Source organism: Drosophila mauritiana, chromosome X, assembly GCF_004382145.1.
Source record: "Drosophila mauritiana strain mau12 chromosome X, ASM438214v1, whole genome shotgun sequence".
Classification (NCBI taxonomy): domain Eukaryota; kingdom Metazoa; phylum Arthropoda; class Insecta; order Diptera; family Drosophilidae; genus Drosophila; species Drosophila mauritiana.
The window spans coordinates 8,793,408-8,818,327 of record NC_046672.1 but is presented as its reverse complement, the minus strand read 5'-3'; the positions used below and the strand labels follow the sequence as shown (position 1 = coordinate 8,818,327).

Genomic DNA, 24,920 nt, shown 5'->3' with positions numbered 1-24,920 from the left:
AGGAACTTAAGACCATTCAGTCGAGATTGTTTTTTATGCACTGGTGGTACTGGACGGGTATAAATGATTTGAAAACCAAGAAGTTCGTATCCCTGGCCTCGGGAAAGCCATCAGCAATATTCCAAAGAGATAATTTTAAAACCAATCACAGCAAATCGTGCGTTGTGGTGGATCCCCAATATATGTCCGAATTTGATTGTAATAACATATTGTATTTCATTTGCCAGCTGGATGAAGATACTTAAATAATGTATAAAGAAAATAAAGAACTTGTACTAATTTTATAAGCTACCAACACACAAAAGTGAGTTTTTTTTGCTCAAAATTAATTGGAAATTGGGATATAAGAAATGGTTTGAATTCTTTGCCATCTGGCCACGCTGGCGATTGCAACTGTCATCGGTGCTATCGATAAGGCCAACCCGGCGGCACACAACTATCGATAGCGCAATATTGTCAGTTGAATTTTGCACGTGTTCCAAAGCAAGTTGGTTGTTTTATTCGATTGGAGCCATTTATTTAATAACAAAACGGCGCCATGCAGCACGACGATGTGAGTAGCAGGTGTATGAATACGCAGCGAGTTGGTGGGCTAATCAGAATTATCATTTATCCATTTGCCAGGTGGTTTGGAGCATCATCAACAAGTCCTTCTGCTCGCACAAAGTGAAGTGAGTCAATAAATGTGTATAAATATGTGTTTTAATGCAATCTAAATCACGCAGGACCGACACACGCACCTTCTGCCGCCATGAGTACAATCTCACGGGTCTGTGCACCCGCAGAACCTGTCCGCTGGCCAATTCGCAATATGCCACCGTTCGCGAGGAGAAGGGCATCATCTATTTGTTCATCAAGACGGCGGAGAGGGCGCACATGCCCAGCAAATTGTGGGAGAGGATCAAGCTGTCCAGAAACTTCGAGAAGGCCATCGAACAGATCAACGAGAATCTGGTGTTCTGGCCCAAATACATGATCGCCAAGAACAAGCAGCGTTTCCTCAAGATCACCCAATATCTGATCCGGATGCGTCGTCTGAAGCTGCGCCGCCAGAAGCTCATTGTGCCCCTGTCCACGAAGATCGAGCGACGGGAGGCGCGGCGCGAGGAGAAGGCCTTGGTGGCCGCCAAGATCGACAATCACATCGAGAAGGCGCTGATGGATCGTCTGAAGAATGGCACCTATCGCGACATCTACAACTTCTCGCAGACCGCTTTCAACAAGGCTCTGGAGGCGGAACGCGTGGACGAGGATGAGGAGGAGCTCGACGACGAGGACGAGGAGGAGCAGCTGGAGCGCGAAATGGAGGTGGACGCCGACGATTCACGCGAAGCTGACGAAGTGCAGAGATCCCTGCTCGACGAGGAGTTCGTCGAGGCCGATACGGACGATGAGGAGGATGAGGATGAGGATGATGACGAGTCCGAGGACGAGGACTACGACAGCGATTCCGGCAAGCGGGAAGAGGTCGAGGTGGGCAGCGATTTCGAGGAGTCCGACGAGGATGACGATCCGGATGCTGATGATATTGAGGTAGTGTTTCAGGTTTTTTTTCTATTTTTTTGGCAATATTCTGGGATTTCTAAATCCTTTTTCAATGAGTTTCTCATTATATTGAGATATAATCTTTGTATATTAGTAATATTACTATTTTGAGCATGCAAATAGTTGCACACGTTATTCGAAAATCCTGCCACCTTTCGAAATTACCATAATTAGTAATAGCAAACGAGTTCTGCCCGCTGGGAGCTTAGAACACCGAGTTGGCTGTGGGAGAGCTTTCGAGCGTCGTTGCGCCGCTTTTCATTCAGTTGCGACGGTTTCCATTCAGTGCGCGCTAACTAACAGCTCCAGAAAATTGCCAAAAAAAGAAATGAAAAATAGAAACTAAATTCAAATTGCCAAACGAACTTAAAACGAACCATTGCATCTAACAGGACACCAAAGTGCCGGCCAAGAAATCCGCCAGCAAGGCGAAGAAGGACAAGAAATCGCCGGCGGCCAGCAGTCGACGCAGCCGCTCCAAGCCCAAACTGGATCTGGAGTACGAGTATGAGGTGGAGAAGGAGGCACAGCGGCAGATGCGCCATTAGCCAGGTCCACAATATATACACGCCCATGCTCATCCACTTAGCTGTTAGCCAACTACATTTGTAACGTCGGTTAGGAATAGTATTTTACATAAAAAGAAAAAACAAAAAAATTGGTTGCAGGATGCAGTTCATCCGTTTTCCACTCGCTTTGCTTTCTGGCCAAAAAAGTTGGGATTGGCTAACACTGACATTGAAAGTGGGCAGTGCATAAAACCAGTTTTCAAAAATATTCTATAAAAACTAGGCAACGTTTTCGACACAGCTGCAGTTATTGCATACCCTGTAAAAAGTGCGAAGTTGCGCGGCAAGCGATTTACTTTAAATAGGAGAAATTATAGGTGATAATCTTTTTTTTCCCCAATCGAACTTAAACATTAAATATATATATATATATTTTACATATTTTTGTAGTTCTGTAGTCATAAACAAATGCTCATTTTTTAGCCAATATATTTGTCTGAATAATGAGCTTATTATCTAGCATCTGGTGATCATTAATATTCAGCAAATATAATGGCTAACTATAAACACTATGTTTATTGCTGGTTAACGCGTGGCAATATTTCAATAGTAAGCAGCATCCACAAGTCGCCACTAAATGCGCATATATATGTATGTATATATACTATATATTTAACAAAATGCTGTCGTGAAGCTAATTAAATATCGTACGCCAAGTTCAATGCAGTGCGGCCAAGCGATTCAGCGGCCCAAGTTCGTTATCCGATCGTATGGGGGATTGGATATCTGGCGGAGCAGCCCCAGCCCCCCTCCCCTCCACCCCCTCACTCAAGGTCATTTCGCATCGGCGGCCAAAGGTTCTGTTTTGCTTAAACAGGCCGTTAAAACGCCGCAAAGCCAACGGTGTGCAAAATCGGTTAAGGGGGCTAAAAGTTGTGAAAACCTTTCAACTGTACGCTTTGTTTAACTAACTTGAAATCGAGTATTTAACAGCATCTAGGGAAAGGGGTAGCAGTAGTGTACAAATGTTCAGTGTGTCCTGTTGTGTTAGTTTATTATTCGACAGATTGCAGACTTAAGCTAGCACACACGAAAAAAAATGCACACTTGCAAATGCCATTCGGTTTGCAAACAAACAAACAGACAGACAAACAAACGAACAGTTCGCTATCGATAAGAACAACCTTAAAAATCAGAAACACACAGTTGTCAGTTGGGTGTATATACATATATGCGAATATATATATATATGTGTATATATATATATATATTAGTACGTTAAAAGTAAGTTTTCCATTTCTAAGTTATACAGTTTATCGTTCTCTTTGTGTTACTTTTTTTCCTTCCTTTTTTGCATTGCGTTTTGTTGCAAAAACGTTGCTGTCATTTGGCGATCTAGTCGGTAGCAGCATTTCCCACTGGAATCGATGCCCCACCCACATCTCCTCCTTCTTCTTCTTCTTCATCTTATTGGTGTTATTGGTGTTATGGTGTTGTGGGCGTTGATAATCCTGGATGCTGTGTTCAGCGCTGTTGCATGTATCCTTGTGTTGTTGCAAGTATCGTAGTGTTTTTGCGGTTGCTGTTTCCCGCTTTGTTGCATGTATCCTCGTGTTGTTGTGGTTGGTATTGCACGCGTTGTTGCATGCATCAACGTGTTGTTGTGGCTGGTGTTGTTGCACGCATTGGTGCATGCATCATCGTGTTATTTGGTTGATTTATGTTTCTTTCTCGCGTCGTCGTCCCTTAGGTATTGGAACTGAAGGCCGCCTGGCGGAGCAGCACATAGATCTTCTCCTTGATCCAATCCTTGTTGTAGGGCGCATAGGTATTGGTGCTCTTCTGGTACACCATGCAGCTGATGTCCACCATTGTGTCGATGAAATCGAACAGCTGGCTAATGTCGTACGTGATGGTCGGCGTGTTTGGATTGCGCCGCTTCAGGTGCTCCTCGTAGATCTTGCACACGCCCTCCATGCACTCGTTGACGCTCTCGTAGTCGCAGTAGGTGCGGGTCTCCGGACGAGCACCCGGCTGAACCAGTAGGATGGTGTGCGACATGGTGATCTGCAAGGCAAAGATGGGAACATTGGTGATCTATCTATGAATATATATGTATATATGTATGATAGCCGTGGGTTACTAGTGTGTGCGTTTCATTGCTCATCTTCATCACTTACATCCTTTTTCTTATCAAGCGCTTTTTTCCTATAGCAAAGTCCGAAAGATTCCGAGACTCTCGAAGTTGATGTTTACTTCGCCAGCTCTGCAAAAATTGCATAAATATTTATTAGAAGCATAAATAGAGCTGTCAGAAACAAAAAAAACAAAAACGAAAGAGAAGGAAGATATGCTGCTGCGTGCAACGCAACGCCCCATCTCGCTCGCACTCGCCGCCAATACACCAATACACGCGCACACATGCTGGTCAGCAAAACGCTCTTTGATTTTCCAATTCGCAACTGGGAAATGGACTAAGATGGCACTTCCAGCATGGAAAGCGAGTAATTTGAGTGTGAAGCGATGGAGAATTGCGTATTTGTACAAGTTAATGCACGCTTATGCCAATTATGCCGCTACACTAAAACACAAACATTCGGAAGCGCGAACACACACATACAAGGTGTATAACGGCCGCCGCGTGTGTGTAACTAACTGTATGCAATCACTTGTTTTTCTTCAATTTTCCCGATTTTTCTCGAATTTTAAATAATTCCTATGTCTCCCGTTCAGTGTTCAACTTACCCCTTCAGGCGCCGAACTATATTGAGTATGATATTATGCCGATTCAGTAAGGAGATTCAGTAAAATCAGCGCTTGCTTCGTTTTTTTTTTGTAATTTTGCCAGTTCTATCGGTTTGAAGAGGAGGCTGAAGCTAGAGATGAGCGCTTCTCGGCGTGACTCTCCGTGACAAAGTAATCGAAAGATATCGATTAGTAATAAAATATTTTATTTAATATCCTCTGTTAAATAATATTTACTAAAGTAAATGACAAGTGTGACCCATATACCACTCATAGAGTCATTAACAATTTTATTCTTAATTCTATCAATGCATTTGCATTGCATTGTTCTTGCATTTCATTTGGTGTATTTGATTCAATATCATGTCTTCAGCTTTCTAAAGTAACATAGATCTATAGGCCGTCAACATTGTATGTTCATTAATTTTTTTTATATATAGTCACACTTTATTTATATAAAGCCTTTTAGTATAAAGCGTGTTTTTTAATGCATATTTTTATTTCATTTGGCGTAAATCATGCAATATTTAGTCTTCAGTTTATTTTAAATCAAAATAATATTACAATAAATAATAAACAATAAAATTATAATTATAATGTCAATTTAACGTGAAGAATTATGAAAAATTAATTAATTCTGAAATTTTTTTGCATATTTTTTTGATGTTATGTATAAACATTAGGCATAACATTTATTTTATTTAGAATAAAACTAACGCCCATGAACAAATTATGGTCTTTATAAAGTATACTTAATGTAAAATCACTTTGACTTAACGTGTATATTTAAAAGCATATCTGTACTTGATTTAGTGTTATATTTAATATTAAGTCAAAAGTTACTGTAAATGAAATAAAACTATCGCCCATCGCCAGCTCTCGCAGTCTGGCCACTGTTCTCACGGCCCAGCGCTGCCAGACAGCGGCAATCGGCGATCCGAGTGCCCACCAGCTGTTTGATCTCAATTGGACCAATTGGAAGAGCGCGGCGTCGCGGGCAGCGCAGTCGATCGGCGGCAGAGCGATCGGCAAAGAAATCAACAACAAAAAGCAAAATCTCGTCTCAACTTTATTTACGTGCTTTTTGTTTTAGTGAAAAGTGAAGGCGCAGCCGCAGCAGCCCGTGTTTCGCGCGTTCCCATTAATTTGTTGTTATTTTCAATTGTGCAAGTGGCGTTCGTTCGTGTCTCTCGGTTTTTTTTTTTCCTGTGTGCTTGTGTGCGTCCTAATTGAAAGAAAATGAAGTGAAAAGAAGCAAACAAATTGGGAAATAGCAACGTAAACAAATCAAATAATGAATGAAGTAGAAGAGCAGCGAAGTTAAATGAAACCAGGCAGCAAATTGAAAGCGAAGCCCTGCGAAAAGAAGATGATAAAGGCTGCGAAATGGGAAGCACCGTTAAAGTAGCACCAAAAGCAGTAGCAGTAGTCGAATAAGAAAACACAAAATCCAACCAACGCGACGCACGCGTGTCCAATTTGTCGCCTCTGCTTCGTCTCTCTGCTTCCTCTTCTCTGTTCTGCGCACACCGTTGCACGATCATTCATGTGTGGGTGTTGTATCTGCGTTGCTTCTTGCATTTCATTTGGTTTTGTTGCTCATCTCTTATCGCTGAAATCTCGAAATCTCAATGTTCTCGGCGACCAATGGCAAAATCAAGGTAAAAAACGTGCGCTTACTAGTTTTATAAACTTACTAAATGGTGTTTTAGTTTCTGTTAGTTGTTATTATCGAATTCATTAGTCATTCTATGTTTCACTTGACTGCGGTTTGTTTAAATATTATGCGATAATTATCTATATCTTATCTGATGTTTGCACGAGATTTGTAGCGGTGTATTTGATTTGATATAAAACTATATCGGTAAATTCTTTGACTTGTATACATATTTTTTTACAGTTACCTCCGGAGGATGCTGTGCTGGTGACGTCACCGCTGCGCTGCCTCTTCAATGGCCCATTTCGCGATCTGCACTTCAACGTCACCGATCATCGCATCATTCCCGTGCACGATGTCGTTTTTCTCGACGATTTCGAACGCAACGTGAAGCCTTTGATCTACCGCCCCGTGACGTCAGAGGTCGCTGAATCTGCCAACGTCGACGAGGAGGCAACGCCGGCAGAGGAGGAGCAGCGCAGCTTCATTCCAATCAGCAGGTGAGTCACATTCAACGAGTGCGACAGAGATGGCAATCAATCGATCGTGGCCTTGAACTTGATTCCATTTTGTTAGTCCCCATTCCCAATTGGAAGTGAAAGAGAGTGGGGGGAGCAGAAAAGATGGAGAGCAAACCAATTAGAATTTCCAAATGGAGATTTCAAGCTTTTGTAAATGGAGAAATCCACTTCATTTCAATTTTGTGCTTTCAAACTGGGATTTGTATTTTAATTTAAACAATTAGGTTACAATTATCGAATCTAGGCATCTGTAATAATTTGTCTTGTTTAACGCTCGTTTTTGAAAAGTGTTTGCTTTATGGCGCCGATAAGTAAGGAACATTCTCAACTGATAAGAACGTGGGCGCCCCTGATGTGTTGAAACATCATCGTTTTTATCGTCAAAAGTGTGCAAAAGCTGTGTATCTATTATAAACGACTTTGTTTCTAGGCGTATTGCTATTTGTTTCAAGGTGCGTCGCTAATTTCCCACAACCCGGATGGGAACATTTTTTTTAACAACCAGATAGTTTTATATTTATAATGACAGTTAAACAATACTCATGTTTTAAACAATCATTCTCATATCTGTTTTTTTTTACAATTCCATCGGTTTAATTGCTTCAAATATGGAATGTCATACCTCGTTGAGCTCGTAATTAAATTTCCAATTAAACTGTGTTCAAAAATTGGAATTCTAATTTTTTCAAATTTTTTACAAATTTTGGCAAAAATTTGGTCAAAAATTAATTTTCCCAAATACATCAAAAAGTGATAGGGATGGTTGGCATATGTAATTAGCTGATAAAAACAGTTATTCTTTCAGCTTTATGATCATTTTTAGCCGAGTTATGATTAAAATGCCAATCAAAAATATTTCAGTTTTTGCCAAAATCCGTTTTTTCTATTTTTTGTCATAAAATAATTCGTTTTTCTGTGATAACTTTTAAAATAATTGCGTGAATATGGAATGCCATATATCGCTGAGTTTATATTTAAATTTCCAATCAAACTGTATTCAAAAGTTGGAATTATAAATTTTTGCCATTTTTGACAAAATTTGATGATGTTACCCCTTAAAAAAATGCGAAAATTTGCCGAAAAATTATTTTAACGGAGCCCCTCAAAAAGTAATAGGGGTTGTTAGTATTGGTTGTAAGGAGTACAAAATGGTACTCCTTTTTGCTCTGTGACCATTTTTAGTCAAGTTATAGGCAAAAAAGCCAATTTCAAATTTCATTTTTTTGCCAAAAATATTTTCCCAGATTTTTTGTGAAAAAAATATTTGGTATTTTGATCAAAACATTCGAAATAATTACCCAAATATGGAATGTCATACCTCGTTTAGTTTGTTTCTTAAATCCCAATCGAATTGCATTCAAGTTTTGGAATTCTAGGAGGTTTCAATTTTTTGCAAATTTTGATGATGGTACCCCTTACAAAAAATGCGAAAATTTGGCCAAAAAATAATTTTACAAAATCAGTTTAAAAGTGAAAGGGGTTGTTAGTATTGGTCGTAAGGAGTACAAAATGGTACTCCTTTTTGCTCTCTGACCATTTTTAGTCAAGTTATAGCCAAAAAAGCCAATTTGAAATTTCATTTTTTTGCCAAAAATATTTTCCCAGATTTTTTGTGAAAAAAATATTTGGTATTTTGATCAAAACATTCGAAATAATTACCCAAATATGGAATGTCATACCTCGTTGAGTTTGTTTCTTAAATCCCAATCGATTTGCATTCAAGTTTGGGAATTCTGGGATTTTTCAATTTTTGCAAATTTTAATGAACAAAACAGTTATTGATTGAAATAGTTAATATTAAATTATATGAACAGAACAAGGGGTATCTGTTATTCTACAGTGTTCTAGTTCTGTTGTTCTTTTCGTTGCTACGTTTTACGAGCGTTTTGCTTGCTCGTTTTGTGTTTGTCCACATTTGGCGTAATTGTTTCGCATTTCTACTGGCGGTTAACACACGACCGTTGGGCTATGATTATTGTTTTATTTTATCGTGCTACCGCATTTGGCTGATACCGTGGATTTGTATTTATGCGTTATTTATTCTGCATTAGGAATTTGCCGCCTCGAAAAAAGCTCGTCGACTTGGTCGTTGCCTTTTGGCCCAACATAAAAAAACTTTATAACCAAACTCGCAGGCGGTCATTCAACTGTTAAGAATCAGTGTACATCAAAGTTTTAGTGCGAAAAGGTTCGGTAAACTAAGAAACTCGGGGTTTTTTAAGGGTTAGCAATTGGTTTTTGAGAGCTTTGTTTCTGCGAAGCTAACTGACAGATTCTTTTGCCAACTGACAGATAAATATAGTTAATATTCTACATATTAATAAGGTAATAATATACGATTAAGAATAAATGTTTTTCTACTACTCCTTTTAAAGAGAATCACAAATTCGTTGCCATTCAGATTGATTTTGATTTTCTCGTTTCTTCCGCTTGCTTTTTTGGCCAATTGTTTCTGGTTTCTTTGGTCGCCGATTTTTATTGTTGTCTGAAGGTTGTCTGAGTTGACACCTTTTCGTTGGCATACATAAATATATATATACATATGTACATAAATATTTCATATATTTCCTTTTGTTTTTTAATTGCCGCTGTTTTCGTCACAGTTGCCGGCAAAAGTATTGCGCCCTTGGCAATGACCGTCGTCCACATGCTCCGCAAAAAGCAATTCATCAGCATACACACGTTTCAGGTTTTTTTTTTATTATTTTTATTTTTTTGCTTACTCGAATTTCAAATTATCGTTAGTGCAACGACTTCAATTAAGGTGCACTTAAATAATTGACAGCTTGACCCCTGTTTTTTATTTTTTTATTTTGTTATTGTAACTTTTGTGGAAGTGGAAGATTTATTATTGCAAGTCGAGAAACAGAATTTAAGGCCTTTTAAATAATGCACTGCAAGTTGAGCTAATCAGAGACTTAATAGTAAAATATTAATATGATATTGTGGAACTTATTATTTCGATAGCTTTTAAAACTTATATCTTATCTTCGCTATGCTGATGGATTTCAAACAATGGAGATTTGTTCCACTTGAATTAATTATAATAATTTGTGTACAAAATGTTTACGGCTGGGTTTTAAAACGAAATGTTTTGCCTCGCATATGCAAAAGAAAAAAAAAAAACCTTTCCGTATTTTTCGCTTTGTTTATTTTACAACATTATTAAAAACAAATGTTCGGATAAATGCATAAAAAATGTTGATACTCCGCGCCAGTTTTGGGTTGGGAAACAATTCCAGAGGCTCCGCGGCATTGAAATGGCTCATTAAATCGCGCTCGTTGCGGGCTTTGCTCATTTAAATTTTATTTTTTATGGTTTTATGAGCTGAGTGAAAAACAAATGGGAAAGATGGCACAAAAGCGGGCGGGTTGGGGGTCAATTTGCGGAAACGCAGCTAAGCTAATAATTGTTAACTTATAATTTGATAGGATGCGATAAGATAAAAACAAGCTAGCTTTGAAAAACGATCAAATAACAACGTTGAAGAGCCAAAAATAAGCAATCACAGCATCGAATGGCCAATCGAATGGCAAAATGGCCAAATCACAGGAAATAGTTTTAATCACAATTTAGGTAATACGAGCACTTGATTACCTCAATTGAGTAAGGCGTTTCCTGTCGACGTGGCAAAATCACCTATGACCAATGCCCCGCCCCCCCACAATTCGATTTATCAAAGGTGAGCAGCACGTGCGAAGGGCTTCCTTCCTATCGTCACAATGTCGCCCCCGAAAATCGCTGACCCATTTCAGCATTATTTGCTGCTCTGCGAAGGCACAAATGAACAAATGGATAGAACAAATCGAATGGACAATGTGGAAAATGTTCTTGGAGTGACCATCGCAGTGCTACCGTGTTAGCTTCCATTTGAGAAAGCTGACCGGTTTCACGTTCGGTTTGTAACAAGGTGAAAATTAAGGGGAAATAACTTTCAAAGCTCTCTAAATGTATGCAACAATATTATTTAAATGCCAATGGCTTTTGAGGCATCATAAAGTATGAAACAGTTTCTTTTCAATGGTTTATACAAGGATTTATTTTTTTGCTGCATACTTTCACGCACTCATTTAAAAGATTTCCAATTCACTCATTTTGTTAGAGTGTTTGGTAATTCTTAAGAATATTTCTCCGTCCTGTGATCTTAAGATACAATAATATGATGTACGGATTCATCACTTAATAATAAAAAAAAAAAAAAAAAAATATTAGAGGGCATTGGATTCGTCGTTACTTTGCGTCGCTTCCATTCCGCACAGACCCTAATTGAATTAGCCATTTGGAGACGTGGCCAGCACCTCTGGCTAAGGTCTCGCGATGTGAAGCCCCATCGAGTCTTCGGACTTCTGTGCCAATTGCCAATCGCTGAGAAAGCAGCGCGCTTTCATCGCCAATTGCAGTTTCGAGTGCGTTCGGTGCAAGTCTAACTTGGGTGGCCAAACAAAAGTCCAAACAAATCTACACTAAATTTCGTGTGTGTGACGAAAATCGAAAAAACCGAACTCTTTTTTTTTTGCAAGTGATTTGTATTGGAATTGAAAGCCAAAAAAAAAAAAGAAAAAATAAATCGTTGAAATGCCGGAGCGCAGCATCAGTCAGCGGGATCTCGACGAGATCGAGATCGAGAGCGACGAGGAGGAGGAGGAACTGGAGCAGGGCGTGGGTCTGTCCACCCGGAGTCGCCGGAATCGACGCGGTGCCTCCGATTCCCCGGCCGCCTCGCGTGCTCGCAATGCCACCAATGGCATCCAAAATCGCGGAAGGGAGCGGGAGCGGGAGCGGGAAAGGGAAAGGAGCAGGGAGCGTTTTGGTAGCACCAATGCCGCCGATGAGGCCCGCTTCTATGACGATGAGGAGCAGCGATTGGATGACGACGGCGAGGAGGACAGCGACGAGGATATCGAAATGCTGGATTAGTGAGTACTGCGCATTGATGGGGGGTTCGCACTCATAATTCGATTAGTTGTTGCCAGCTTTTTTTTGGGGGGCTTCTTTCCTGGAATTATGTGCTGCGCGTATGGGAAATGGGAAATGGGAAATGCATAGAATCTGCACCGTAATTGGATTTGCAGCATAGTGAAATCACGCATTGTGTTGTTTGCAAACTAATGGTGTTTACAAAATGCAAGGAGATAGAGTAACATGGTAACATGTTGGGTCATCATTAGCGAAGGCCCATTGAAAAGGCAAAATAGTTGGGAAATTAAATAGTTATGTTTGTTGGGCAAATGTAAAATACATTATAATTGGCATAAATTATATCATTATTAGCAAAGTTACAAAATGTTTGCACATTCTTGTAATGCAAACATACATGTAAAGTTGTTCAGCCTAATTAAAGTATCAATTGTACCTATTATCCCTTTTTGTTTGCTTTCTTTTCACTATATATATATTCAATATTCAATAGATATTCAATAGATATTCACTATATATTCTCAATTTATATTCAATAGATATTCAATATATATTCAATATATATTTGTCAACTGGCAGAGCTAAACTTTGGCAATAATCCTTAAATACACATTAGTTCACTCAATTGGTTATTTTACGACTTAATGCCATAACCTGTTGGCCCTGCACTCTGACCTTTAACCCAACTACCCACAGCAGACAAGACACTTCGGCTAAACGGGATAAAAAAAAATGGGCTTTTATTATTTCATAGCCTACAAAACGGGGCCGCTGCTGGCAAATTGAAATGTTTCAAGTTCTGCGGTTCGAAATAATGAATGTTGGCTGCCGCGCTCAGTCTGCGTGTTTAGAAATTTATAAGGCTTTTTCGCCTTGTCGGAAGCTGAAAATCCAAAATGGAGGTGAAAAGCCGGGCGAAAATAGTGAGCGCACTAAAATCTATTTCATATTCTCGGAAAACTCTCAAGGCCAACGAGCAGCAAAAACGGCGGAGTGGCAAAAAAAAAAAAACAAAAAAAAATACGAAAGAATGTTGCGTTAAATTTTCCAGCATCTGAAAAGCTGTTTTTTTTTTTGCAGACAAACATAATGTTATTAAGATATTTATTTCTGTGGAATATTACCAATTAAATATAAATTTAAATGCACTTGAAATGCGCCCAAAAGTATGCAGCAATGTTTTCCATTCTGCTGCATACTTTTGCACACTAGAATTGTTGATTTTCCAAGAGATTTTCGTGGCAACACCTTCATCAATTCGAATTTCCACGCGTAGAGTAATTCACTTCAATGTGAGATTAATTCCTGAAAGCGCGCGAATATGTGCGGAATTCGCCAGCCCAAATGTTCTTGCAGTTCCTATTTCGGCTACACCCCGCTTTTCACATTTTCCCCCCGACTTTTCCGACCCCCTCGCTTTCCTCAAGGGGATCCCCGTTGTTTCTGACGCCGCCGTCGTTTTGGTCTCGCCTTTTTTGGTCTCACGTTTTTGTCATGCTGTGGGCGCTTAATTAAAATTAATGAAGTACGTTGGCTTTTTATCCTTTTGACGGAGGTGTCAACCATTACCTGGATCAGCCCACCCATTCCACCCACTTTCGCCCACTTTCGCTGGCCTTGAGGGTCTGAAAATATTTACCATGTTTGGTTACATTTCAAGTTAGTTAATTGTGCAGAAAATAAGACAGGTTGCTATCGCTAATGAAGATTGTGTCAAATGAGTTAAATCGATTTCAATGTGATTTATATATTTATATATATATATTCACCGACTGCTCAAGTTTATTAACCCTTACAATTACAATTTGCGGCAATTAATCATTTGTTTACGAATGCAAATGAAATGGCGAAAGTTTTTGCCATTCTTGCAGCATATAAATTTGCTTTGTGCGATAAGTACGCAGCAAGGGTGGGGGGTCGACCTTTGACCTGGGCCAAGATAACGGAATAAAATATGAATAAACATTTTGAGTAAGTGCACAAAGGAGTGCGGCTGCCTCGGCACTCATCTAACGTCATTGGAGACCCCCCAACTGCCCCAATCCCCAATCCCCTCCTGGCATGCCACAAAACTCATAAAACATTGGACAACTTTTCCAGTTGCAAGTGATGTGTGCAACGCGCCCCGCCCCCTTTGCCCACTTTCCTGCTGTTTTCCCGCCTGTCAAAAAGTTGCAGCCCGACTGGCTTTAATGCTGGGGAAATTTGCAGCATCTGTTGGGATTTTCTGGTTTTGCTCCTGTTGCTGCAGGTCCTGAAAATCCTTTCTATGCGCCACAAAACAGGGGCGCAAAGAAAAAAAAAAGAAAAAATTCGGACGCAAATATGCCACAAAAGCTGGCGACCAACAAGGAGCAAGGAAATTTCTGCTCTCTGCATGTTGCCAGCAAAATGTGTGCTTGCAAATTGTTTAAAACATTCAAGTTCAAATTCAGCAGTCAGGCATCGCTGTCTTCACATACACTTGCCGCATTCTTCTGGGCAAAAAAACAAAACCAACAAAATTTGGTAGAAAAACGCGTACAAAGAGAATTGTTCGAAATATTTGTAACAAAATTATAAAGTGCATATATTTATTAAGCAGACTTCGCGTGCAGCACAACTAATTCAATTGCAAAATGCAAATGCAATTTCATTTGCAATTTGTTGATAATTTAGCTAGTTTAGTTTAATTAATTATTTTGCTCGACATGCTTATTTTACATTTGTAAAAGCATATGATACTATTATAGGCCCCATTTTTGGGTGAGGGTATGGGCAGAATGCGGAGTTATGATAGTTTGGGGGGAGCAGTCTTATCCCCATGCATTTTACCTCACCCACACTTGCGTGTCGCTCGACAGTATCTGTGTGTGCGGGAGTATCTGTGAGTTTGCTTTTATTGCAGAGCCTTTTTTTGGGGGCTGTGGGGGGAAGGGGGGGTTGGGGGCTGGCGTAGTTGGCGTCCCTCGAATCGCGCATTTTAGTGGCTTGCAGAAATATGCGATGCCCGTGGCGTCGTTTTAGCCAGAGTAGAAGCAGGGTTGCCAAGCTGTTATGCTTATTACACACGCTCACACAGGACTCTAGGTATATATATGACGAGTATTCCAGCCCAGACGATCCCCATTTTTGGGGATAAAGCACCGAAAGTGCACCCATATAAAGCAACGCGGCACATTTGCCAAATAACATTTTTCTTTTCGGTCAAATTGTCCAATGGCAGAGGACAGGAAAATAAAACTATGAGTGCCATGTCGTGTGTAATGTGACCAGGGCACTTAAAAATCAAATGGATGGGTGGATAAACTCAGCTATGCGTTTTTCAAGTGCAGTCCTTGGTCAAGTGTTAAGCCACAAATATTGATGCTCCAACCGAAATGAACTCGCAATCCGATCGACTGAGTTGTGACCCAAAAAAAAAAAAAAAACTATATAAAATTCGATATAAAAATGAAAACTTTGGTACAAAAAAATGATTGGAAAAAAAGGAGCAATTTGTGTGATTTTAGTTTGGTTTTCATTGCAAGAGTATAGCATTTCTTTCATCATTTTAATGGCTAGACGCATTTAGTTGAACACTAGGCATGCAAAGTAATAACCCATCTACTTTAATATCGATTTTCCCGTTTTATTAGCCACATATTTAACCAGTTTCTTTTCTCTTTTCTCGTTGCAGTGATACGTGAGTACAGCCAAAATTTTTACGAACCTGTCGTTAAGCAGCCTGAAAACAAAAGGCGACCAGCGAACATATCTGCGCACGTACATAAAACCACAAACATTCACATTACATCAGGTATTTACCATTCCGACAAGATTAATGCAGCGTAATGCGTTTGTGATATACGTTTTTACTTGCTAACTTTATTGCTGGATTTAACGACTTTAAAATCCAATGCGTATGCTCCAAACAAAGTTAACAAAGTTAAAAAAAATGAAAATTTAGTTCTCGTTTTGCGGGTGATTAATAAAGCATTACACAAATCGGTGGGGATTTTGTGATTATTAAATTGAAACTAAAATCAATTGCACTATTAAATGGATAACGGAGCGTAAAAAAAAGGCAGTTGATATGCAGCTGTGGCTTGTATGAATAAATTATGCAGTGGCGCGTTTAAAAAATAATTTGTAGTAATGCTTACTTAATTACGTTATTGTAATTGAATTTCGCAGCACACACAGTGGTGATGCAATTACAAAAATGCGTAAGCAAATTATTTAATTATATTTACCTTACTTTCCCTGCTAATTCAAGTATCGAAATAACAACCAAAAACATATTTTTTCTCTGAGAAAATGAATTTCGCTTCGAAAAAGTATTTTTCGAGTTCTGAAATCTTTCGACTGGCACTTTAAACATGTTCAATGTCACAGACAAACCATCCTATTTGTCCTTGCTCGCCTGTTTGTGCTCCACTGCCCCTTCTTCGCTCTTCTTTCGCCTTTCGCCTTTCTCCACTCTACACTCCCCTTTCACCTTACACCATTCGCAAGCCGCGGTAATCGCACGCATCGGTCGGACATGTATTCGTTTTGACAACCTTCCCACCTGGCACGACGTTTTGTCTGTCAACCATTGTAATCATATTTCCAACAGCAGTTAACCGGGGGATGAAAGGAAAGTGCGGAAAGCGGGGAGAAAGCACGTTCTGTGCCGCAAGCAAATTTAACAGGAGCAACCAATTCGAGATTCCACTAGGAGAGTTTGAAAAAAAAGCAGCATTTAACAGCATTAAAGTTCTACGCCGAATGCGAGCTCATATTTTGTATAAATAATCAAAATGATTGTGAATATTCCAGCTTAAGATCAACATGCCCATAAACGATAAGCTGCAGTTCTGCCAATCTTCATAACATTTCAATCAAAATTCTCAATCAATAATTACACTTACGCCCTGGACTTTTAAACCCCTTTCAATGCACACATTTTTGGATTTTTTTGTTGGTACAAATATATATGTACATATTATGTATGTATGATGGCTTTCTATGCGCGTTACGCATACGCCCTGTTGACGCCTCCCGTTTTCTGCCCCTGCAAACAAACGCCATTGTGCGCAAAATGAAGGAAATCAGGGAATGAGTGGAGTGATTGAGTGATTGAATGGGAACGGGTGCCGATGAAGAAGTAGATTGTGCTCTTATGAACGGGAATGAAGGAGCATTTCGGGCAATATCCATACAAAAGAACAACAATGAACTGAAGGGCTTGCTTGGTTGGTGGGTGGTGGTGGGGAAAATGTGAAATTGATATTGATATTATGCAATGTTGTCCCGCAATGAATCGAATCGAAAGGGAGTCGTCGAATCGACTCGAATCGGAGCGAAACGAAACGAAAAACCCAACGATGAGAGTTGATTTTACGAGCCTTAAACATGACACTGAAATGAATTTTTTTAAACGCGGACTTCTTCTGCCAAGTGGATGTGGATGTGGATATGGATGTGGATGTGCGGGGCGAATGCATACGCTGATTTTTACGACAGTTTGTTAGCGGATTCAGAGGGTCTCGTATTCGAATTCGCACTGCGAATGGCCAGGGAAATGGATCGGATCGGATCGGATCAAAACGAATCGCACAGGATTTCCGCTGTCATCGGGAGCATAGATGCATCCGCCAGCAGGGGCGTAGTGAAGAAGGGGCATCCATAGGGGGTTCCAAGTTATCAGTTTGAGCGAATAAGTGGAGTAACTAGTTCTAAATTGTATGCTAACATAGTTCAGAAAGTTTACAATCGATCCTAGTACCCAAACTTATATAGAAATATTTATTTCTATTTATTTATTTATTATATTGACTAGCAGTTTTGTTACATTATGTTTTATACTTATATATTTATCTAAAAGGAAAGTTACTCTATTAGTTGTTCACATTTCAAACGCTATTTTCTCTACATTGAAAGTGGATTTTAAAATACGGCCAAAAATTCGGCCCGTGAAATGGTGCAATTCAAATTCGGTTGACATTTTTCCGGATTTTTGTTCTGCCTGCAGTTTTAGGATGCAATCCGTTTGGACGGATGCCGTGGAAAATGCCAACGGAATGATGGCGGCGTTGATTTAATTTTCCCTTTGTCCAATCGAGCCACGTTGTTGTCTTTTTTGGACATGTTGGCCTTCTAATTCACAATCGAATTGAGTGAATGCTCTCCGGCATTCGAAACACCATTCATGAATATGCTGATTTGGCTGGGCTGCAAAGATGAAATTTAATTTCATCTGCTGTGCAAGTCTCTGCTCCTTCCGCCTGTCTTCGCTGTTTGTTTGTTAATAATGTAAGCGTTTTAATATTTAATATTGCGCATACGACATGTTGCTTTGGAGCTGACATTTAAATGAATTTTCAATAATTTCGCTGTCTGTTTTTTGGCAGCCGATAGAGTTGTTGTTGTTGTTGCTGCTGCTGTTAGGTTGGCAAAGCACCACCAACAAGCACTTAACGCCTAGAAAGGACCTTTACACCAGCGCCCGCATCCGCAAGGATATCACACACCCATTCCATTTTCGGTGGCGCAACCTACTGCCGAAAATGCCATTTGTGCAAATCTAATAAACAGCGAACCGCATTAAATTTGACAGTGAGGTGTGGGATTTTCAGGGCAGAATGGATACATATACATATATATATATATATATATGTATTCAGGGAGAATCGTGTCTCTGGGAAAACGTGTCAATTGAGCGGCGTTTTGGGAAAGTGGGCGGGATTGCGTCCTGGTGGGCGCCACAATGGACCAACTTTCATTACGGCATTCGCAAAGAATCCTTTGGCCAAATCTATAATAGACTAAATCACTTGATACCCTGTTTTATAGGGTATTTAAAAAGAAAATATAAGTAGCTTGCAAAATGTATTTATTGGTATTTAAACTTTAAATAACATATCAATATTTTTCGTACATATTTATTATTTATACATCAATGAACCAAACGCACTTTGATATTAGTGATTTTTCTTCCATTCTGTTACACCATTAAACTTTAAAATATGTGCCAAACTGATTTATTATCATATACTCCACGAAACTGTCGCATCTTGTGGCATAAATCAAAACTGCCCCATGTCCGTGCAACCGAAAGCTGCCAGAAGCGTTGGAAAAATAAGAAAATACTGCTTCTTTGGCGTGTTTCTTTAAAATCCGTAGCCAACTGGCGAATGTATGACACATTTCGCCTTTGGGATTTGCAGGCGAAGGACGCGTTTCGTTTTGCGTTTTCCCATCCGCAGTTTGCCATTTTCCGTTGGTGTGTAGTGTGTAGTTTAGGCCAAATTAACATATCACACAGGCCGCAGCGTCCTTGGCTCCTCTGCACCTTCTCCGCTTGACTTGCCACTTTGAGATGCGTCCCCATGGCCTCTTAGTCAGTATTTGTCAAACAGATGGCGGCAAGCCATCAGTGCTATAAAAGAAAAATTGTAAATATTAATTTAAGAGCTTTTTTTACATGCTTTTCGATAGCTATTTTCAATATTCGTAACATTTACTTAGTTTTGAATGAGAAGAACCGAACCTACTTTTGTGACCGTAACTGTGCAATCCAAATAGGCCTAGGCGATGCCCCATTGACTGCCAACCATTTGGATGGCGTTGCAGTCAAGTTCTGTGGCGCTTCGCTCTCCTTTTCGCTCGTCATGGTTCATATCGCGTTTTTGACGCTGTCTCTGAAATATTCTGAATGTCATGCGGGGACCCACAAAAGGTGAACCAATTTTCGCGAAATTGTCGGCGAAAAAAAAAACAACGATGAATCTCGATTGGGCCTTTTTTGCGGCGAGCAGCACCATTAAAAGTTTGAAGATCTTTAAAATATTAAGAGCTCTTGCATACATTAGATGAAAATTCATCATATTACCTTAAGATGTCTAAAGTTGATTGGCTACACATATTAAAATTTAAACTTAAATATTCTGTGTATATTGTTATTAGAATTTTGGAGTACTTCGTTCGAAGAAAAGCAATCTAACTTCATGCTGCAAGTTCTCATTCTGGGAATTTAGATGTGCGAAAGTGCATTTGTAGGCTGCCTTTACATCAGATATATATAGACATATATATATATATTGATATATATCTATATGCACATATGAGCCCACGCATTCAGCCATTTCATTTCGACATACGACGATAAGCAGGACGAAGTTTGCAACTTGCAATTCCTGCAATTCCTGCAATTGAGTGGCGATGTGTGCACTCGGAAAACCCTATAAAAAATATCAAAAAATCAATATTAAGCTATTGGTCATGTTCAAATGTGCTGAAAAGTTACAAAAATAGTCTAAGAAGTCCAAGTAGTTTCCTAAAAACCTCTTTAATATTTATCAAGAGCTCGCCAATTTTCTGAAGTTACTGCTCAAGAAAAAGATACAAAAAGCCAATCCGATTTGGGATTCAATGTTGCTCCTTCTAATCGCATTTTTTTTTTGTAAGAAATGATTCATTGTTCTCGTTGAATGCAGGTAATAATATTTTTTGTTTATTTTTTGTATTATCCTCCATGGACATTTGTTTTTTTTTTGTTTCCATTGAGCCGGGGAACCCCCGCCTGCGTTTTCTTTCTGATTTGTTTGATTGCTGTTGCTGTTGTTGTTTTTTGTTGTTGGTGGTGCAATTGCTGGTACGATACGACTGGCAGACAATAAAGAGCATTTCATTTGAATAATGCGAAAACATTGCGCTAGACGCCCGCTGCCATTGTCTAGCAGCCCATAATTTCCACCCAAAACGCCAGCCGCCCGACGATGCCTGCCTCCTGTGCTCTTTAAACTGCTCAACTGACATGCCGATTGCTTTTGTCTGCACACCTATATCTGTCAAACACACCTCCGTACACTCGAGTCTGATTGCCCCTTGATGGACAGGAGAGTTCAGCTCAGCTCAGCTCAGCTCAGTTTAGTTCAGTTCAGTTCAGTTCAGGGGGAGGCAGTGGGTACATTTGGTCATCGGCAATCGTCGATGGGTCGATACCGCTTCACAGACCGGAGTCCTTGGACTGATGAACATGCGGGGCAACTCCAAAAAGAATTGAATCACAAAGCTGCTATCGGTAGTATCGATGCGTTTGGTATTTGCTTGTCGATAGACTTGAAATATTAGATAAAATATGGCTAACTTAATTACTTCCTCATTTAAGTGACTAGATGGTGCCGTGAATTGAATAAACAGTTTACTATTTATGAAAATCGATTATTACGATAATTTTACAGTTTTCACAATTAGTTATCGATTGCTCAGGCAGGCAGATGCAACGCTGACCAATTTCCTCGAAACTATTCCAATTGGCGGTGCTTGCAGCGCACTCATTGTCGGACAGGTCGTAGATGCCTTTTTCAATCCAATTTGAAGACCTCCTTGTGTCTGCCGTTTTCTGGGGGTCCTTCCACTGCTGCATTTGTGCCCAAACTTTGATGTGCCTCGCCTGAAAGTATGCCACATTGCCCGTGACGAGGAGATTATTGCTATTGTCGTATCAATTGGTAGCATTTACATGCGGCACGTTTTTCTCTATGTTGCTGAATAATTCACAGACCATACGAAACATGTTCGTATGAATAATTTGTGGACTGTATTGCTTGTGGGCTAAACGATGGCAAGGGGTCTCGTAATTGCTTTATAAAAAGCATGTTTTTGGGTCACCAAAAATTGCAGCATAATCGATTAAATTAGTAAACAAATCAATAAACATTTTCTCGGCCGATTGGCAACTGGTGTTAGACTACTAATTACCGTTTGGCATTAATTAAGTCGCTAGTTAGCAACTAAGTGGTGTTTGATGGCGTTTAAGGCAATCGCTGGTTCGCAGTCCATTATATTTTCAAATGAATTTTTGAATAATAAATTAAATATAACGATATATCAAAACATTTTTGTTTTAATCGAACGAATATAATTTTAAATAAATCAAAACATAAGTGTCCTCTGTTAAACACCCTTTTCCAGGGTATCTCGCATAGCCCTGAACATTTCGGGCAACAATCCCACATGACTATCCACGCAGTTGCTGGTGCAACGTTCCAAGCCATAATCGGATCCACTGAGGCGGCACTGCTGGATGCACTTCTCCAGGCGATTCTCAAAGTCGGATACACCCTGCTGCACGAAACAGCGGGCTCGTGTCAAACGGATTTGGCAGCGGTCCACGCACCGCTCCACCGCCTCCGCATTCGCATCCGCATCCGCACAACAGGCGGTCGCACACCTGTGCATCTCGATCTGCAACTTGCGCAGATAGTCCCGATCCAGATCCTCCATGGCGGTCAAGATTGCGTTGTCAACGCGTTCGCGCGTCTCCTCCGAACTCGGATTGTCACAATCCATCTCGAGAGTATAAAATGTATGGAAAATATAAAAGTCGGTTGTAATTCTCGTTATAGTTCTGTGACTGCTTTATTTGAGTTACGTAAAACGCAATGCTATTTTGATTTATCATTTCTATAGTTTTTTCAATATAAATAATATATGAGCAGGAAATGGGCGACTCGCAGTGTTGAGTAAGTTAGGTCATGTTCTTGGCTTTTCTTGGGCAAATTTTTAAACTAAAGTCACGCCATTGACATAAATCAGTGTTGAGTTATCTCTAATTGAGTTTGAGTTAATTTGTTTTTGCTGATAAGTGCACTACTGAAAGTGTATATAAGTAGAAGTTGGACAACGTGCACTTGCACAGTGTTTAAAAATGCAATACTTGCATATCTTTGGGCTCTTGGTCTTTTTGGCCGCTTTTGGATCAACCCTTGAACGTCGTGATAGGGAATTCTACGGGATATCTAAGGAGCATGTTGGACAGCTAACGAATACTGAACATAAATGGGATTCTGTGGAATTTGTACAACACAAGATATCCTTGAAGCAGCCACAGAGATATAACCGATTCAAACGTCAGTCCTTCACACCATTTGAAAGGCGTGTGATACGTTTACTACGTAAATTGGGCTTATTAAAAAGCGATGCTGAACGACTGTTGGATACTCTCGAAAAGGACAAGGATCTGTTACGAAGATTAAAGAAGTTACTCGACGAGGTCGACACCGAACATGAGACCAAGGACTTCCTTGAAGATTTCTTCGATTTAGTTTTTTTCAACAAAATATAAGCAGCTTTCTTTCTGTTGTTCGGAATGATATTGATGATATTATTCTCTCGATCGATACCTATATTGCCGATTATACCGATAAGAAGCTAGTAAATGAATGCCATAAAATCGTTTATTTAAATTATTTTAGATATTACAAACAATCTGATTGCTAATAGCTAACAATCTCATTAGGATAATCGTTTGGATTATTCTAATCCCTCACTTCCTTCCACCCCCTCCGCGCCATCACCCTCCCGATAATTATCGATAGTTTTGGGCACTTGTGTTGGACCAACTTAAAACACCGCACAAATGATTGCCATAAACTTGATGGCAACAAACAACGACAACAACAAAGAGTAGCGCTGCCGCCCGCGCTTTCTCCGCAGTTCTCGCCATTTCTCCGCTCTACTTTCTCCGCTCCTCTCTCCACTCAGTAATGTGCCAACTGTTGAGTTTCCTTCCGCTTCCGAGTGCGAGCGCGAAAGAGAGAGAGAGCGTGAGCGAGAGAGGGTGTGAGACAGAGACGGGGCGAGCGGGAGTGTGTGGGCGGTGGGTGGCAAAGGGTGAGGGAGTGAGAACGATACGGCCACTCGCTCGCTCGCTCGCTCTCGCTCTCTCTGCCTCCCTCCCTCTCGCTCTCTCGCCGGCATCGAGGGCTGCTTACAGGTGTTTATAGTACTTCGGCTTTTGCCGACCACAGCCGAAGTTGCCGGCCGAGTGCTGGCCTCTCGCTCGCTCCCTCGCGTATGCTCAATAGCGCCCTCTCGCTCCCGGTCGCTTTATATTCCTGGCAATGCGTCGCCTTCGCATCAGTTTCATTTGAACGGTCGACGAGGCGCGTTGTGCTAGGAAGAAATAACTCATTTAAATAGCAGAACAGCCCAAGCTGGCCAAACATTTCAAAGCAAAATACCAAACTCTCTGGAACTCCCAAGTTCTTCAAAAACACCGACATCGCCCAAAACACAACAAAAACATCCCATACCATAAGAAAAACATAAACATACTGAAAAACTTACAATATCTAAATATAAAGTAACTATTTTTTTGATTGTGCTTCTAAGTGTTGTGCTAAAACTATATTAACTTGTACAAATATTCGAAAATATTCAAAGATATTCCAAAGTATTTACACAATACTTGATAAATAAGCTACGATACAAACTCAAAACTAACTATAAAACTAAGATCCCGTTTTTGTGCTTTTTGAATCCTAACTGTTAACGTGTAAAAGCACGCAAAAATGTGCACGAAATTTTCACTTGACTCGAACGACTGAAAAGTGCGTTCCATTGAAATGAAAAACTGAAGCGGTAAACCGAAGCGGTAAATATGAAATGACTTATTCAAATTCATTGAAAAATTTCCTGGGAAAATTTGTTGATTAATTTCGTGATGGTGAGAGTTTATTTGTCGTGTGATTGTGAGCGTGTTTGTGTTGTGGTTTTCAGGAAACGTTTTTATATTTAGTCTTCAAATGGGGATTCCCAGATTTATTTAAAGTTTTAGCTAAAATTTGGGCAAATATTGGTAGTTTAGGTAAAGCTTCACAGAATTTTGTATGCTTCAGTTAATAAAATCTGACATGGAAATTATCGAGAATTCGTTTCTGAGCTTGTTGTGTTGAATTTGATGAGATTTTTTTGGAATATCTAAAATAGAAATGCATTTTGTAGATTACAAAAAGTTTCAAGATTCCACTGATGTGATGCTTGAATATATTATTATATATTTAAGTTTAAAACAGGAATTATTTGAAAATGGTAGAGCTGGAGCTCCAAAAATGTCTGTGCAACAATGAGTAATTTTGAATAAAATTCCTGCAATGTTTCGCTACGCTTTTCATTCAGTTTAAATTCAATTACCAACATTCCCATTGTCTCTGAGTGTCCCTCACTTCGAATATCTGTGTGCCAATAAGATGATTTAATGAAAAATCGTCTGCAATTTCGGTTCGAAATTCGTT

At 39.8% G+C, this 24,920-nt stretch overlaps 5 protein-coding genes and 1 pseudogene across 10 annotated transcripts in view; 4 read left to right on the top strand and 2 right to left on the bottom strand.

Annotated features, from left to right (window-relative positions):
• Positions 1-446: 446 nt before the first annotated feature.
• LOC117148093 (protein MAK16 homolog) lies at positions 447-2,230 on the top strand. Its single transcript, XM_033315305.1, has 4 exons — positions 447-553; positions 625-671; positions 726-1,533; positions 1,938-2,230. Exons 1-4 carry the CDS (start codon positions 539-541, stop codon positions 2,091-2,093), a joined length of 1,026 nt encoding a protein of 341 aa, XP_033171196.1. The 5' UTR covers positions 447-538; the 3' UTR covers positions 2,094-2,230.
• A 1,171-nt stretch (positions 2,231-3,401) lies between these two features.
• Positions 3,402-4,937, bottom strand: LOC117148110 (protein enhancer of rudimentary). The gene is made up of 3 exons (XM_033315329.1): positions 4,800-4,937; positions 4,235-4,320; positions 3,402-4,121 (listed from the first exon to the last, which is right to left on the bottom strand). The coding sequence occupies exon 3, from the start codon at positions 4,113-4,115 to the stop codon at positions 3,801-3,803; it is 315 nt and encodes a 104-aa protein (XP_033171220.1). The 5' UTR covers positions 4,116-4,121; positions 4,235-4,320; positions 4,800-4,937; the 3' UTR covers positions 3,402-3,800.
• An 840-nt stretch (positions 4,938-5,777) lies between these two features.
• The window catches only part of LOC117148804 (eye-specific diacylglycerol kinase), a 107,585-nt gene continuing 88,442 nt past the window's right edge, over positions 5,778-24,920 (top strand). For 4 of the 6 annotated variants that reach the window (XM_033316443.1, XM_033316441.1, XM_033316445.1 and 1 more), the window contains exons 1-3: positions 5,778-6,460; positions 6,700-6,956; positions 15,554-15,559. In XM_033316443.1, coding sequence (XP_033172334.1) covers positions 6,431-6,460; positions 6,700-6,956; positions 15,554-15,559 — 293 coding nt within the window. In that variant the 5' untranslated portion in view covers positions 5,778-6,430. Of the gene's footprint in view, positions 6,461-6,699; positions 6,957-11,352; positions 11,895-15,553; positions 15,560-24,920 lie in introns of those variants that run through there. The other 2 variants (XM_033316439.1, XM_033316440.1) reach the window with 1 other exon arrangement.
• Positions 17,156-17,541, top strand: LOC117148814 (annotated as a pseudogene).
• LOC117148813 (protein FAM136A) lies at positions 21,732-22,302 on the bottom strand. The gene has a single exon (XM_033316459.1). The coding sequence runs from the start codon at positions 22,192-22,194 to the stop codon at positions 21,799-21,801; it is 396 nt and encodes a 131-aa protein (XP_033172350.1). The 5' UTR covers positions 22,195-22,302; the 3' UTR covers positions 21,732-21,798.
• LOC117148812 lies at positions 22,498-22,997 on the top strand. The gene has a single exon (XM_033316458.1). It carries the CDS (start codon positions 22,553-22,555, stop codon positions 22,967-22,969), a length of 417 nt encoding a protein of 138 aa, XP_033172349.1. The 5' UTR covers positions 22,498-22,552; the 3' UTR covers positions 22,970-22,997.

Coding starts and splice junctions, on each gene's coding strand:
- LOC117148110 (XM_033315329.1), bottom strand. CDS start 4,115: ATGTCGCACACCATCCTACTGGTTCAGCCGGGTGCTCGTCCGGAGACC.
- LOC117148093 (XM_033315305.1), top strand. Junction 672..725: donor TTCTGCTCGCACAAAGTGAA/GTGAGTCAATAA, acceptor TAAATCACGCAG/GACCGACACACGCACCTTCT. Junction 1,534..1,937: donor CGGATGCTGATGATATTGAG/GTAGTGTTTCAG, acceptor TGCATCTAACAG/GACACCAAAGTGCCGGCCAA.
- LOC117148812 (XM_033316458.1), top strand. CDS start 22,553: ATGCAATACTTGCATATCTTTGGGCTCTTGGTCTTTTTGGCCGCTTTT.
- LOC117148813 (XM_033316459.1), bottom strand. CDS start 22,194: ATGGATTGTGACAATCCGAGTTCGGAGGAGACGCGCGAACGCGTTGAC.